This window comes from Vanrija albida (assembly GCF_041260175.1).
Source record: "Vanrija albida strain AlHP1 chromosome Unknown contig_7, whole genome shotgun sequence".
NCBI classification, from domain to species: Eukaryota; Fungi; Basidiomycota; class Tremellomycetes; order Trichosporonales; family Trichosporonaceae; genus Vanrija; species Vanrija albida.
The window spans coordinates 286,937-301,337 of NW_027191426.1; the positions used below are offsets into that span (position 1 = coordinate 286,937).

Below are 14,401 nucleotides of genomic sequence, written 5' to 3' on the forward strand. Positions count from 1 at the left end.
CCACCTGCCGTGCCCAAACCCAAGTGCTCCAGGTGGCTGTCATTGATACGCATCGCGCGCCGGCGAGTCGAAGCAAGGGTCGCAGAACAGGCTCGGAGCGACCGAGGAGCAGGCTACGGCCAAATGGAGTGGCGACGTCAATGACTCCGGTCGACGGTTCGGGAGTCAGACCGGCGGTGGGAACGGAACTCGGGGTGGGAAGGAGAATGGCCTGCACCACCGACTCCGACTCCCCCCAATCCCCACTTTCACACGCTGCTCCTCCGGGACATCTGCAAGCAGGATCCCCAATTAGGAGCCAGTCGACAATCGACCAACTCGACCCGGGCTCCCAGAAGGACGACGGCTCGGACGACGAAGACCAGGGTACGAAGAGGAGGACGGCGAAGGCTGCCTCCTGGGCAGGGTCGTTGCGGTCAGTGAAGCTGAAATGTGGGTATGGACCCCCATTTCGAAGAGTCCCTGGAGTGCGAGCAGGGACGAGGAGGCCGAGGAACCAGGGGCCCTAGCCGGTGAACAACCAGGAGGAGGAGGACACCGGGACCGAGGCGAACGAGGCCTTCCGGCTCATCACCCCGGCTCTCGGCACTGACGGCGCGTAGAGCTACCGTGAAAATTGTCCCACCCCGTCTCTATCACTGGCCTGCGCACGACCTCGACTCGCTTTTCCGATCCCCAACACCAGAACCACATACATACCCCCCCTAACCTCCCTCAGCCTACAACTCCTCCTACTCGTCCTCGAGATCGCTGTCGTCGATCCGGGCGTAGCGCGCCGGCGGGGTCCCGGTGCAGAAGTCGCAGAAGCAGGTCTGCTCACGGTGCGGGTCCGGGAGGTTCGTTGAGGGAGGCGTGGGCGCGTTGTTGCTGCTGGACGGTCCCGGAGTCGCATTGGAGGTGGAATTGAGAGCGGCGGCGGTGGCAGCAGCAGCAGCAGCAGCAGCGGCAGCTTCGGAGGCAGCTTTGGAGGCAGCCTCGGCCTCTGCTTGGGCTGCCCTCTGCGCCGTGAGGCACACGGAGCACAGGCTAGGGCTCATCAAAAACATCTTGCCCACATCCGATGTCGCCTTCTTCTTGTGCGTACCGGCCGCCCTCTCCCGCTGCCACTTCTGGTACTGGTACTTCCTCTCCAGGCCCTCGAGGCACTTGCACGGCGGCTGAGGGCTGTAGAAGGTGGGGAAGCCGTGGGTCAGCACCTCGCACTTTTCGTCGCAGTTCTCCTTCGGTTCGCGGTTGAGGGGGTTGAAAAAGGAGTACAGGTAGTCCCGGGCATGCTTTGAGAACCAGTAGTCCATGTGGAACTTGAACTGCGCGCGTCAGCGGCAGAAGGGATCGTCGGCTGACCTCCGGGTCGTCGAAGGGCACCGCGTCGAGGCACATCGCGACCTTGTAGCCCCCGCTGAAGTGCATGCCGAGGGTGTACCTCCCGCCGATGCCGTAGGCGACCATCCTGCAGTCGGTAGCGCAGCCGCATTGCTTGTGGGCCTTGGTGAACATCTCGAGTGAATCTGTGCGTTGGTTTGCGTGTGTCGGGAGGCCGTCGGGATACGTGTGGTGGGTGGTGAGTGGCGTGGACGAGTGAAAGATTCAGGTTAGGTGGAATGGAGAGCGAGGTGGAAATGCAAGTAGGTGTTTGTATATGTATGTTGCGGAAGAATGAGGAGAGCGCAAACACGAGTTGGTGATGGGTAGAGGTGGAGAGGTGATGGCTGGAGATGGATGGAACTGGGGCAAAGAATAAAAGCCACTCTCGCACCGTCCATTTCGATCACTCACCTGCCACAAACGCAGGAACCCCGTCTGCGGTGCCGAGCACTCATCCCAGCACAAGCACAATGAGCCACAATCACACGCTGCCCAGGCGCGCCTCTCGCCCCCATTGTCCCGGGGCGGCATTGTCCCACTCAACCCACATGTCCGGCGCCCCACACCTGCCCCTGCGACGTGGACCTTGAGGCATCAACGCCGGTTTTTCAAGGGGATGAAAAGGGAACCTGGCATACACACACTGCAATCAAATGGGCCGCCTCCTCGAATCCACAAGCACTAGTCGCCATCAAGATCGGTGTCGTCCAGACGTGCGTAGCGCGCGTCCGGGGGTTCCCCATGCAGATGTCGCAGAAGCACGTCCGTGAGCGTCCGGGAAGCGGGGAACGCGTCGACGGAGTGGCGTCTGCAGTGTCGTCGACGGCAGCGGCCCCTTCGGTCTGGCTGGTCGAGGGCCGGGGCTGCCCGTGCGGCGGCGGGGCGCGACACCAGCGGACTCTGCCTGCGTGGTGGCAGCGCTGGCCACCTCCTGGAGATCCTCCACGTAGCACGTGGGGCATATGCCGTGCACGAATAGCGGCATGTCCAGCTCCTTTTCCTTGCCCTTGTTCTTCCTCCTCTGGTGGTACGCACGCTGGCGCTGGAGAATTCGGCCCACGCCCTCCAGGGGCGGGTCGTCTCCCTCCCACCTGTCGTTGAACATGGCGATTGCGAGGGACGGCCCCTCGCACGCGGCACTGCACTTGGGCGTCCCGGACGTTGGTCAGGGCTGGAAAACGGAGTCCAGGAAGTCCCTGTCGTGCTTGGTGAACCACCTGCCGAGGTGGAAGTGGGGCTGCGAGTGACGGTGCTGGAGGCGTCGGCTCCCCACCGCCGTGTCATCGGTAGGCGCTTCCAGGCATAGCGTTGGTGAAGTGCTCTTGTGTGCCGTGTAGACCTATCGTGTAGTTACCCTTCGTCCCGTAGCAAACTGATTACCTTGCAGTCCGGGGAGCAGCTACCCCTCGTGAGGGCTTTCATGCACATGTTGAGTGATGATTCGGTGTTGGGGGTGAGTGTGAGATGAAAGGGATGTAATGAAAGAGAGATTGAGTGGAAGAGAGGAGGCGACGGGAAAGGAGAAGCAGAGTCCAAGCTCGAGCAGGGCTGGGGCAAGTTGTGCGTGGTTGTGCGTGGTATCGGTGCGATACATAGTGCGGCGCGCGCACGCTACACACGCGTCACACCAGACACTTGATACATGATTGTTCCAATACCACCACTACGCCCTAGTCGTCCTCCAGGTCGCTGTCGTCGATGCGGGCGTAGCGGGCCGGCGGGTTGAGCAGATTTCGCAGAAGCAGGTCTGGGGGCGACCGGCGAGTGGGGTGCGGTCCTGGGAAGTGGCGGTTGTGTTGTCTTTGGGGCGGTCGGTGGCTTCGGCGTCGTCGATCATCGAGGGGCCAGGAGTGGCGTTGGCATCGGCGGTGGCGGTGGCGGCAGCTGCAGCGGCAGCCGCCGCCTCGTGCTCGACAAGGGCGGTTTTGACGTCGTCGATGAAGCACGACTCGCAAGTGCCGACAATAAACAGCTCCTGATTGCCCACAGCCGGCTTGCCCTTGCTCTTTTTTCCCCGCTTCTTGACTCGCTTCTGAGGCTTATCGACAACCACAACCTCCATTGGCTCGCGCTTGTTTGGTACCTGGGTGCCGTACACGATGCGGGGGAGGAGGGACCGCGTGCCGCACTTGGTGCCGCACTGCGCGGCGGGGCGGTCGTTCATGTGGGCCAGGATACCATCGATTACGACCGTTGCGTGCTGGGAAAACCACAGCCCGAGGTGGAAGCTAAGCTGTGCGTGTCAGCAGAGACGAGAAGGACATCTAGCCTATGTACTCACCTCCGGGTCGTCCACCGGCGCGCTAGGTAACAGAACGGGCTCGAGGTTGCAGTGGTGCAGGCCGATCATGAACTTGCTGTCCATGCCGAAGGAGAAGAGCGAGCAGCCGGTATGGGAGCCGTCGTCGCAGTCGAAGACCTTTTGGGCGAGCATGGCGAGGGGTGTTGGGTGGGGGGTGACCGCGAGGGAGGTGGGAGGTGTGACGGAGAAAGCAAGCGAGGTTGGGGAGAAGAAGAGAGTCCAAACAACCAGTCGAGTGGGGCGAAGAGAGTGAAGAACGTGCATGCGGCATGGCATGGGGGCGACGCGACGTCGAAGCGTGTTGAGTGCGCGCCCCCGACCGCGCCGCCGCCGCCGCCGATCACTCAACATCCCCCCACGTACAAATAGCCGTCGTCGTCTTGCTCGTCCTCGTCATTCCCAACGTCTTCCTGTTCACTGTCACCCACCACCACCCGCCACCATGTTCCCGTCGTCGTCACAGTACAAGTGGTACGGCCCCACGCACCTCGCCTACGCCGCGCGCGAGATCAACGCCTGGCCTGTCGCGGCTTTCATCGCGCCCGTCAACGAGGTGAGCGCCACCTCTCCTCGCCCACTAACCGCGCAGGTCAAGGCGTACCTCAACAAGCACTTCCAGCCCGACTCGTACGCCCGCCACCTCAAGATCACCATGGACCCCTACTGCTCGATCATGACGATGAAGGGGCACCTCCCCCTCGACCGCGCCATACCTTGCAAGGACACGTGCCCGCTCCTCCGCCACCTCACGGCCCTGTACACGGGACCGGGGTTCACCCCGTCGCAGCACGCCGCGTGGAAGGAGATGATGGCGTGTCGCATTGCCGCACAACAGGCCAAGGCTGCCAAGGCGGCCGCGAGGAACAAGGCCAAGCGCAAGGCTCACAAGGAACGCAAGAAGGCCGCCGCCGGCGCTGACGGCGAGAGCGAATGGGCCAGCACCTGCGCGGAGAGCGAGAGCACCTGCGCGGATGAGCGTGCGGTCGACGGCTGGGCCGGCGCCCCGCTCCCCGTCCCCAACCCCACGGCCACCCACGTCTCCGCCATCCCCAAGTTCAATCTCAAGCCGCACCCCAAGCCCAAGGCCAAGCCCACCAAGGAGTCGTGGGAGGCGGCGTACCGCGCCACGGTGGGCGACTCGCGCCAGCCCGTCCCCACCGCCCCCAACCTCTTCTGCCCGCTGTGCAGTCCCGCCACGGCGCTCATCTGCTCGCACAAGCACTTTGGCACGGACGGGGAGCCGGGCCACAACCACAGCCACGGGCACTAGGTTGCCCGCAACAATGCGACGATGCAAGGTGTCAAACTATGTGTACGGCGGCAATGGCCGCCTCTGACTCGCTGATTGTTTGCTCGTACTCACCTCCCGTCGGAGCGGGGCGCCGCCAGCACGCACGGCAGGATCACATGCCACCCTCGTGCACGCGACCTCGTCCTCGACCCACTTAACCCACCGCGCCGGACGTAGTCACGCCGATATCTCCTGTCGATCGCAGACAAGCGAGAGATAGGCTCATCTCGAGCCTAAGCGGTGTCTACCGTGGCAAGACTGTTGTGGATCAACTTGGATTAACTGGTCGTCGGGAAATCGCGGTATCAGCAAGCGAGCGAGAGAGCCACCAAGCCATCATCCATCACACCAGCGCGGAATGAAACCTTGTTCGACTTAGATTGGCCGGATATCGAGGCCTGCTCACACGAGCAGCTCGGAAGCCCGAGCGATGCGCAGTACGCGACGTGCTCGAAGCTGCAGCGCCGGGGCCGAAAGCCGACAGGGCGTCGACCTGACGCCGACTTGTCGGCTGCGCAGTCGCCCGCGCCGACATATCGCGCCGACTCTGTGGGTGCCGCAGAGTCGACTGCAAGTTGCAGCTGACATCCTTAGGCGGCTGTTGCTGCTGCTGCTCATCCTGAGGCCGATGCTGCTGACGGTACTGGTGATCATGATGACGATGGGGATGATGATGACGGTGCCTGTTGACAGCGACAACTCCTAAACGACTCGGAACATCGCGTGCTATGTAGTGCGACGCTCGCGGTCGCGCCCAGCCCTCGTGCATGCCAGCGCGTGCTTCTCCGACGCGTTAGCGACAAGGTTGACACGGGGTGACGACCGAGTAAGTACCGAAACGGCGGACTCGACGGTTTGTGGACACGCCGTCAAATGCCCGTGCTTGCGTGCTTGCATGTTGTGTGCGCACTCTAACTGCGGATGGCCGCGGCCAATGCCAGCGCGACTCCGCGCCGCGCCGAGACTCGCCTCAGGCCGCCCCAGCCCCGCCGCCGCCGCGCTGCCGCCACGACCGTGAGAAGGTTCAGGTCCGATTCCCGTGGGTTTAGCCAGGGCGATCGGGGCAAAGCCCGTCGGGTTTGGCCTTGCCGGTCGGACCGGGGGTCGGCGGCGGCGGCCTGTCGGGGGGCGGAGGGGTCGGGGTCGTTGGCGGCGTGCGTGGCTTGGCACTGGTATCGACCAACAATCTCTGCGGCACGCCTCGTACGTCTTCTGGTCTGGCCGATGCATAACTCTGCATTACACTTCCCACCTCGCGACGACCATGTCCTCGGTGGCCTCTACGACCGCGCCGCCAGCGCGCAAGCGCAAGAGACGGACCCGCACGAAAACGGGCTGCCGCGAGTGCCGGCGCCAGCACGTAAAGTGCAACGAGGGGGCCATCCTCGCCTCGGGGCGCAAGGTCGCGTGCCGGCGCTGCTGGGAGACGGACCAGGCGTGCTTCTACCCCTTCCCGGCGAACGGGTACCCCGCGAGCTCGAACGGCAAGCGGCGAACAGGCGCGGCCGCGGGCGGGGAGAAGGAGCCGATCCCAGACATTACGTGGGAGCAGGCGCAGGACGTGGCCGAGTGGGTCGGCAAGGACGACGACGAGGCGAGCGCGAGCCCGCCCGTCGTCCCGCCAGCAGCGAGCATGGCCCTGCCGCTTTCCATGGCACTCTTCGCGCCGTCCTCCGAGCTCTTCGACCCGGCCGTGCACCTCCCGCCAGCGCGGCCGCGGAGCAATCGGGCCGTGTCCCCGCTGACCCCGCTCGCGGCGCTCGAGCCCCTACCGCAGTGGAACAACCCGCAGTGGACGAACGTGCGGCCAGCGTCCATCGCGCCCCCGCGCGCAGTGCACCCGCTGCTGCCCCCCAAATCGATTGCGAACTACACGCTCGCGTCGCTCTCCACGACCGAGGCCGACCGCGCCACCGTCGCATACTTTGAGCTGCAGGGCTGCAACGAGGTGACGTGCGTCGCGAGCCACCGCGAGAACTGGATCTTCACGCAGCTCTTCCCGCGCCTCTTCCAGACGCTCGCGAGCCCGGCCCCGTCTCCGGCAGGGACGCCCACGACCCCGGGCGACACGGCGGCCGCCTCGCCCCTCCGCGCGTGGCTCCACCACTCGCTCCTGCACCTCGCCTACGTGCACCGCGGCAACGTCGAGCGCGACGCAGTGCAGGGCGCGTACCTCCGCTCCGAGGGCCGCGCGCACCGGGACAAGGCGACGTGCGCGCTCTTCAAGGCCAAGGTGCTAGGCGCGGAATTCAGGTCCGACGAGTACCTGTAAGCGCTCTCCCCCCTCCCCGGCTGACCCAAGCATCGGCGTGTTCCTGCGCTGCGTCGCCGAGATCCTCGACAGCGGCCGCGTGTCGGTCGACGCGACGGCCATCCTCGCGCTCAAGAGCGCCGCGTCCAGCCCGTTCCACGACACGCTGCGCGACCTGATAAACGTGTACGCCAGCATCCAGGCGGCGTGCGCGCCCTCCCCGGCGGCCGACGCGCTCCCCGTCCTCGAGGTGGGCGACAGCGCACCGGCAGAGTGGACCGAGCGCACGTTCGGGTGCTCGCGCGCGACGGTGCGCCTCATGGCCCGGGTGAGTGGCATGGTCGCGCGCCGCTCCGTCCTCCTCCAGTCCGCCGCCGACTCCAGCGCGCCCGCGCTCCTGCTCAAGGCCGAGGCTGAGGCGCTGGCAAACGAGCTAGGCGACGCGTGGGACTGGGACGAGCGCAACGTGTCGCCGGGCTCGAGCGACCGGGTGCAGAGGGGAAATCTCGTAAGCCCCCCTTCCTAGCCAGATACTCACGCCCAGATCATGCGCTACGCCCTCCGCACAATGCTCCTCACCGAGATCCTCGACACGCCCCTCTCCGACCCGCGGCTGAGTGCCGCCCGGCAACGCGCGTGCGAGCTCGTGGCCGACTGCGACCCCAGCCTGATGGCAGGGTTCCAGTGGGAGATGACCGTGCTGGCGGTGTACACTGCCGACGCGGCGGCGCGCGTGCGCATCCGCGCGCTGATCCGCCTCGCGCTGGATAGCAGCTTTGGGCCGCAGTACACCGGCGCGCTGGATGTCCTCGACGTGTGTTGGGACGTGCTGGACGCAAGGGGCGCGTACGAGCACGGCGTGGCGCCGTGGCGCGAGGCCATGGCTGCGCTGGGGCGAAATCTGTGGTTCTGAGTAATGTGGGAGAAGGGGGGAGGGACTCTGTCTGCTCTTGTTGTAGCTTTTGGGATGTATGGGCTTCTCTGGGTCGGGGACGTCGTCGGGGGCCTCGCCGACCGCTTACCGCGTCGCGCGGTGCGGCCTGCGCTGCGGCTCGGGCAACCCGAGCTTGGCCACCAGTCGCCAGTCGTCATCGACCTCGTCGGTCGCGTGCAGCAGTGCCAACCACGCCAGCCCATACAACAGTGCTACTACTACAACCGCCGCGTACAACATCCGAACCCGCCTCGCCCCGCCCGCCGCCCGCCTAGAACCACAAATTCCGCCCAATCGCGCTCATCGCCTCGCGCCACGGCGCAATCCCATTCTCGTACCCCTCGTCGCTGTTGTCCAGCACCTCCCAGCACAGCGCCAGGATCTCCTCGGACGAGCGGTAGTTGTTGCCAAACGACATGGCAAGGGCCAACCGGAGCAATCGCACCAGCTCGGCGCGCGGCGCCTCATCCCGCGTGTAGATCGCGACGACCGTCAGCGGCCACTGGAACCCGCCCATCGCGACGGGCTCGGCATCCGCCACAAGCTCGATGATGCGCGCGCGGGCGTCGGCGATGCGAGTGTCGTCCAGGCCGACGTCCAGCACCTCGGTGAGCAGCATGACACGCAGCGCCGAGCGCATGACCTCGCTCCCCCGCTGGATGCGGTTGCTCTTGCCCATCTCTTGCGACGCCTCGTCCCACGCCCACATGTCGCCCAGGTCCGTGACGAGCTTCTCAGCCTGCGCGCGCAGCAGGATGCCCATGCGCTGCAGCTCGGTGCCGGCGCGGATGAGGGCCGCACGCTGCGCCACCATGCCGTTTACTTTGCCGACGAGCCGGATGATGCGCCGTGAGTAGCCGAAGAACGTCTCGACCCACTCTGGCCCGTCGGGGAGGATCTCGAACAACGGCGCGGCCGTCGGTATCGACCCGAGCGGCGAGCATGAGAACTGGTGGATCGAGTAGGTCGCGATCATGTCCCATAGGCTCTGGTAGAACGGCGAGGGCATGTCCTTTGGCGGGTCGAACAGCGTGCTGCTGTCGATGTGGAGCTGGCCGCCGTCGAGCATGTCGGCCATGCAGCGAACAAAAAAGCCCATCCTGCCGGCGTCAGCGAGTGCACGGCGTGCCATCTCAGCCGCACTCACAGATACTCTTCCGTCTTCCACGCGTTCTCTGGAAACCGCACCTTTGCTCTCAGAATCGCGTAGCTCGCCTTCTGGCGGTACTTTTGCGCCTCGCTCTTCCAGTACCAGCTCTTTGCCTGGTCCGTCTCAACGTTGCCGCGGTGCACGTAGCTGAGGTGCAGGAGGCAGTTGAACAGCCACGCGCGTACGGCGGCGGCGAGCGCGTCCTCTGGCGGCGGGGAGAAGAGGATGGTGAGCAGGCGGGGGAAGAGCTGCGCAAAGATCCAGTTGGATCTCGACGTCGTCGCCGAGCAGATCTCGTTGCACCCCTGCGACTCGAAGTAGGACACGATGCTGCGGTCCGTCTCCGAGTTGGACAGGCTGGCGAGCGTGAAGCTGGACAGCACCGACGCCGGGGCAGGGTTGAGCAGCTGGTTGATGAGCTCGTTTGAGATCCACGTCGCGATGCCGCCCGGCGTGGTCTGCGTCGTAGGGTTGGACGTGACGGTGACGAGGGCCGAGGAGGAGGCCGAGATCATGGCCGGCGGGGCGGGGAGCACGGCGTCGTCTGCAGCGGCGGCCGAGTCAGGCGAGGTCTTGCGCGCCGTCACCGTCGACGCCGGCGGGGCGGAGCTCTCCTCCCCCGCGCCGTCCTCGTCCTCGCCGTCAAAGTTCCACTGTGCCCCAGCCTCGATCGCGCGCTCCCACCGCTCCTCCTTCATCTTGCCGCGCTTGACCGTCCCCTCGACGGGGTAGAGGCAGGGCCGGTCGACCTCCCAGCAGCGGCGGCACGCGATCTTGCCGCGCGCCGTAACGGGCCCCTCGGGGCACTTTACCCGCTGGACGCGGCACGACTGGCAGCCCGTCGTGGTGCGCGTGTGCCGCTTGCGCTTGCGCGGGGGGTGGGCTTCGGAGGTGGGCTGCTCGGCGGGAGGTTGGAGCGGCTCCTCGACCGCCGGGGGCGAGAAGAGGACGGGCACGGGCACGGGCACGGGCACGGGCACTGGCACTGGCACGGCCATGGGCGCCGAGTAGCCCCCGTGCACCCCCGCGTACGCCTGCAGCACGTGCGGCGGGGGCTGGGGCGGCGGCGGGTGCGGGTGCTGGCCTGGCAGCGGGGGCGCGTAGAGGTGTGCGTGGGGGTGCGGGTGGGGGTGGTACATGTCGCCGCTGTTGTTGTTGTTGTTGTGGAGAGAAAAGTCGAGGCGAGATGGGTGGGGGTGGGGTCATGACAAAGGCGGGCGAGATTGCGCGTGTGTGGCTGCGCTCTGCCTTCTCGCTCCGACATTGCTCATCTCTGATTGCGCCTTGCCCTCACACTGCATCGTCTCTCCCCTCTCCTCTCTCCTCTCTCCCCTCTCCCCCCTCTCCCTCGCAGCGCTGCACAAATCCCCCCGCGCACGACTCGACTCGTCAGGGCCCTCAAGCCACCGACTGGCCCGATACCCCGATCACTCGGGCAAGACGCCCACGGGCCCCGTCAGACCGAGCCCGAGGGCCGACGGCGTGAGAGCCTGCCTGCCTGCTGGCCTGCTCCGTCGCTCCTCTCCTCTCCAGCTCGCACGTTATCAGCTCCAAGACCGCGCCGCTATCCGCGCGCATAGTAGCGAGATGAGATCTGGGCCGCCGACAAGATTATTACTCCGCCCTGCGCTAGCATTCCCCATTCCGCCTGCCCCAGTTCCCATGCGGGCCGTGTGCGGCGACTGACCTGACTGACTGACTGCTGACACTGCTGACATCAGCGACGTGCCAACCCAATCTCGGATGATGCCTCGTATCGCGAGCCAGCGCGGCGCCTTCGGGACGAGCCGGACCACCCCAGCCCCAGCTCGACGAATCGCGCAGTCGCCGTGGCGTCGAGGCGGGCTGAGATGCCCACCTGCTCTGCTCCCCCGCCGCCGTGCGCTGCTGTGGAGCTGCTCGTCGTCGCCTCGCTGCATCCACCCCCATGGCAATGGCACGACGCTTTATCCATGGCGCTGGACTGGCACTGGCGCTGGCGCTTTATCCATCCCGTGTCGCACAAAGACACTACTACAAGCGCTCTTGCGGGCGGCGCACATCCGGCCCGCCGCCGCCCTACACAACCCGCGGGCGACTGCACCCCGATATCCTTGCAAGATGCATCCCTTATATCCCTCTACAACAGGCCAAGGCGCCCGACTTGTACACTGCTAACCCAGCTCCCCGCCCTCACCTCCCCCCAACCGCGCCTAGTGACTCGGCATGACGCTCGACTCGACCATGCGCCAGTAGCTCTCCCTGCTCGCCTTGCGCCATCCCTTGCCAAACTTGATGACGATGAAGAAGGACCCGTAGATGAGCATGCCGACCATGGCCGCCGTGATGAACGTGTTCTGCAGGCCCATGTTGAGCCACGGCGTGATGCCGTACCCGATGGCAAAGGACAGCGAGTTGCGGATCAGGATGATGGACAGGATCACCTCGCCGCCGAGGTCCTTGTAGCTGTCGAGCACATAGTTGATCGCAAAGGCACCAGCCGACGCCGAGGTGAAGGCCACGAGGCCGCCGCCGAACACGAGCCCGAACCAGTGGATATGGTTGGCGGCGCCGACGCCCCAAAGGATGAGACCTGCGGGGAGGAGGATGGCGTTGAGAGCCAGCAGCCACAGCCTGTCCTCTGGTTCGCGGATGCCGCCCTTGCGGCGCGCGTCCCACAGCAGAAACTTGTCGGCAGCCCAGCCCGACCACACGGCGGCGACGCACGCGCCGATCGTGGGGCCGAGGTACGACAGGCCGACCATGCTGGCGCGGAAGTTGTAGTTTTCCGTCAGGACCATGGACGCCGTGGCGTTGAAGACGTTGTACCAGACGAGCGAGGAGCCGTAGAGGAATCCCGACCTGGGGTGTGAGCTCGGCCCAGCGGGGGGCGACTTACCACACGACCACGGGGTAGCGCCAGAGCAGGATGGGGCGGTAGGCCTGGGCGACGAGCGTCGACAGGGTCGTGTACGTCTCGCGGTAGAGGCGCAGCTTGTAGGTGAAGGTGTAGGGCGTGCCCTCGAGCGGGGGGCGGCCGGCCGCGACCGACACGGTGCGCTCGACCTTGTCGCCCTTCTCGTCGTCGCCGGCGTCGGCCTCCGAGTCGGAGCGGCGCCCGCCGTGCTGCTCGCCGAGCTCGGTCGTGCCGCGGTTGTAGTTTGTCTCCTCCTGGAAGAGGAAGAGGATGAAGGTGCCGACGCCGAGCTGGATGGCCGACAGCCAGAAGACCCACTTCCAGCCGAGGCCGTCGTTTGCAAACTGGGCGTGTGAGTGGGGGTATGGAGAGCCTCGCCGTGGCGACTTACCCCTGCCCAGACCGGCGCGAGGAAGTTGCCGCCGTACAGCGCGGTGGCGTACAGCCCCATGTAGAAGCCACGCTCGTGGGCAAAGAACTGGGCGTGAGTTGGCATTGCGGCACGCACAACTCACCATGTCAGCAATCGACACCTCGATGAGCATCTCGATCGGGGCCGTGAACAGCCCCTGCAGAACCTTGTTGGCGAGCCACTGCGCCTCCGAGTTGATGTACACCATCCAGATGACGCAGCCGAGGTGGCCGATCTGCGAAGCCATGTACATGGGGCGCTTGCCAAACGTCAGGGCGAGGGGCTGGGTGATGATACCACCCCATCCGAGGAGGAGGAACACTAGGGAGCGCGTCAGCGAGTGGCTGACGTGAGCGAGCCGCCCGACTCACTGTAGCCTGTGCCTGCGTTGAGCGTCGAGAGGGGGATGCCCTTCTCCTCGCTGAGGGGCGTGAGGACCGAGTAGAGCGAGCAGGCGGCAAAGCCCGACGTGACCGTGTCTGGGGGCGTGAGCTGGGCGCAGGCGACATGGGGCAAACTCACAAACAACAAGCATGGCGAACGCGATCTGCTTCCTCATGGGGCTCCAGTTGAGCGGGTCGTTGACATCGCGCGAGGGCGTGGGGTGGAGGATGATCTCGCCGTCGCCGCCGGCGGCGTGCTCGTCGACGAGGAGGAGCGACCCGGGAATCGGGAGGTCGCGAGGGGATGACATTGTGCGTGCGTTGCTTGGCAGGCTGGGGACTTGTTGTCGCGCGCTCGCTGCGTCCTTCTTGTACTCGGGCGAGGCGGTGGAGTCGTCAACAACAGGCAGTGGAGAGCGAGCTGCAAAGCAAGCAAAGCAGCTCCAACTGCCCGGCAACCCGTGCCAGATACAGTATCAGCAACACGGCTACGACCTCGCCGCTCGGCTGTATCGATGAGATAGGTGCCCCGCGGCCGGGCGTGCGCGCGGGCCCAGAGCCAGAGCCGTACAAGCGTACAACCGGCAAGCGAGATATCGCTGGGGCAGGTGACCGGGATGCATCAGGACCCAGGGGGGTAGGGGGGAGGGATCTGTGGCTGGAGTGATCGTGAGTGCGTGAGTGGGCGAGCAGGCCGTCGCCAGAGAGAGAAAACAATGCGTGCCAAGGGTCAGGTCAGGAGGAGTAGAGTGAGGAGGCAGGCGGGCAGCAAAGCCACCAGGGACAAGGAGGTTCTGGAAGAGGAGCGTCGGCGAGTCGGGCCGGAGGGGGACATCAGAGGTGGAGCAGAGCCGCGGGTGCTGGAGCTGGAGTGGGGCCCTGATGCAGACGCCGCGACGCCGTCCTGGGCTCCGTCTTCATGCTCGCCTGGAGCAAGCGGTGTTGCTCGCCTGGAGCCGTGTCGCTCTTCCTCCCTCGGTCGGGACCCAGGCAAGAGGACGACGAGGAGAGCGGCTTTCGGTCAATCAGTCAGCACAGCGACCGGGGTAGTACTCCAGGTGGGCCTCGCCGAAACGTATAAACGACAGCCGGTACCCGCCCGTTCCTTACGGCACGCCGCCGGTGCCCCAGAGGAGATACACGAGCCGCAGCAGCACAAGCGATATCTTGGCCCCACCCGCTGCTGGTAGACTATACGCGGTTTGACGACAGCCGAGTGGCCGCGGGGGGGCGGGGTATCGTCTATCTCTGTCGTGTGAGCGTGAGCCGTTAGTCGTCGTGCCGCGGCATGCCGGCCGGTCGTGATGGGCCTGCGCTCGGCTATCCCTCGGCGTGTGGTTGGCCGTTGGGCGGCGAGGCAGCTGACTCGGATGGATGGAGCGACGCCGAGCGAGGGGTGGAGCAAGTACTTATCCCA

General features: G+C 65.7%; 6 protein-coding genes across 6 annotated transcripts; 2 read left to right on the plus strand and 4 right to left on the minus strand.

Moving 5' to 3' along the window:
* Positions 1 to 731: 731 nt before the first annotated feature.
* Q8F55_008557 (uncharacterized protein) lies at positions 732 to 2,470 on the minus strand (the record flags this gene model as incomplete). Its single annotated transcript, XM_069356952.1, has 3 exons — positions 732 to 1,307; positions 1,345 to 1,508; positions 2,257 to 2,470. The coding sequence occupies 3 exons, from the start codon at positions 2,468 to 2,470 to the stop codon at positions 732 to 734; spliced, it is 954 nt and encodes a 317-aa protein (XP_069204889.1).
* Positions 2,471 to 3,028: 558 nt separating this feature from the next.
* Positions 3,029 to 3,799, minus strand: Q8F55_008558 (uncharacterized protein; the record flags this gene model as incomplete). Its single annotated transcript, XM_069356953.1, has 2 exons — positions 3,029 to 3,598; positions 3,647 to 3,799. The coding sequence occupies 2 exons, from the start codon at positions 3,797 to 3,799 to the stop codon at positions 3,029 to 3,031; spliced, it is 723 nt and encodes a 240-aa protein (XP_069204890.1).
* Positions 3,800 to 4,109: 310 nt separating this feature from the next.
* Positions 4,110 to 4,937, plus strand: Q8F55_008559 (uncharacterized protein; the record flags this gene model as incomplete). Its single annotated transcript, XM_069356954.1, has 2 exons — positions 4,110 to 4,220; positions 4,257 to 4,937. The coding sequence occupies 2 exons, from the start codon at positions 4,110 to 4,112 to the stop codon at positions 4,935 to 4,937; spliced, it is 792 nt and encodes a 263-aa protein (XP_069204891.1).
* Positions 4,938 to 6,222: 1,285 nt separating this feature from the next.
* Q8F55_008560 (uncharacterized protein) lies at positions 6,223 to 8,122 on the plus strand (the record flags this gene model as incomplete). Its single annotated transcript, XM_069356955.1, has 3 exons — positions 6,223 to 7,226; positions 7,303 to 7,699; positions 7,754 to 8,122. The coding sequence occupies 3 exons, from the start codon at positions 6,223 to 6,225 to the stop codon at positions 8,120 to 8,122; spliced, it is 1,770 nt and encodes a 589-aa protein (XP_069204892.1).
* A 292-nt stretch (positions 8,123 to 8,414) lies between these two features.
* Positions 8,415 to 10,432, minus strand: Q8F55_008561 (uncharacterized protein; the record flags this gene model as incomplete). Its single annotated transcript, XM_069356956.1, has 2 exons — positions 8,415 to 9,243; positions 9,291 to 10,432. The coding sequence occupies 2 exons, from the start codon at positions 10,430 to 10,432 to the stop codon at positions 8,415 to 8,417; spliced, it is 1,971 nt and encodes a 656-aa protein (XP_069204893.1).
* A 1,053-nt stretch (positions 10,433 to 11,485) lies between these two features.
* Positions 11,486 to 13,295, minus strand: Q8F55_008562 (uncharacterized protein; the record flags this gene model as incomplete). Its single annotated transcript, XM_069356957.1, has 6 exons — positions 11,486 to 12,134; positions 12,172 to 12,533; positions 12,581 to 12,667; positions 12,705 to 12,922; positions 12,973 to 13,080; positions 13,124 to 13,295. The coding sequence occupies 6 exons, from the start codon at positions 13,293 to 13,295 to the stop codon at positions 11,486 to 11,488; spliced, it is 1,596 nt and encodes a 531-aa protein (XP_069204894.1).
* Positions 13,296 to 14,401: the final 1,106 nt, after the last annotated feature.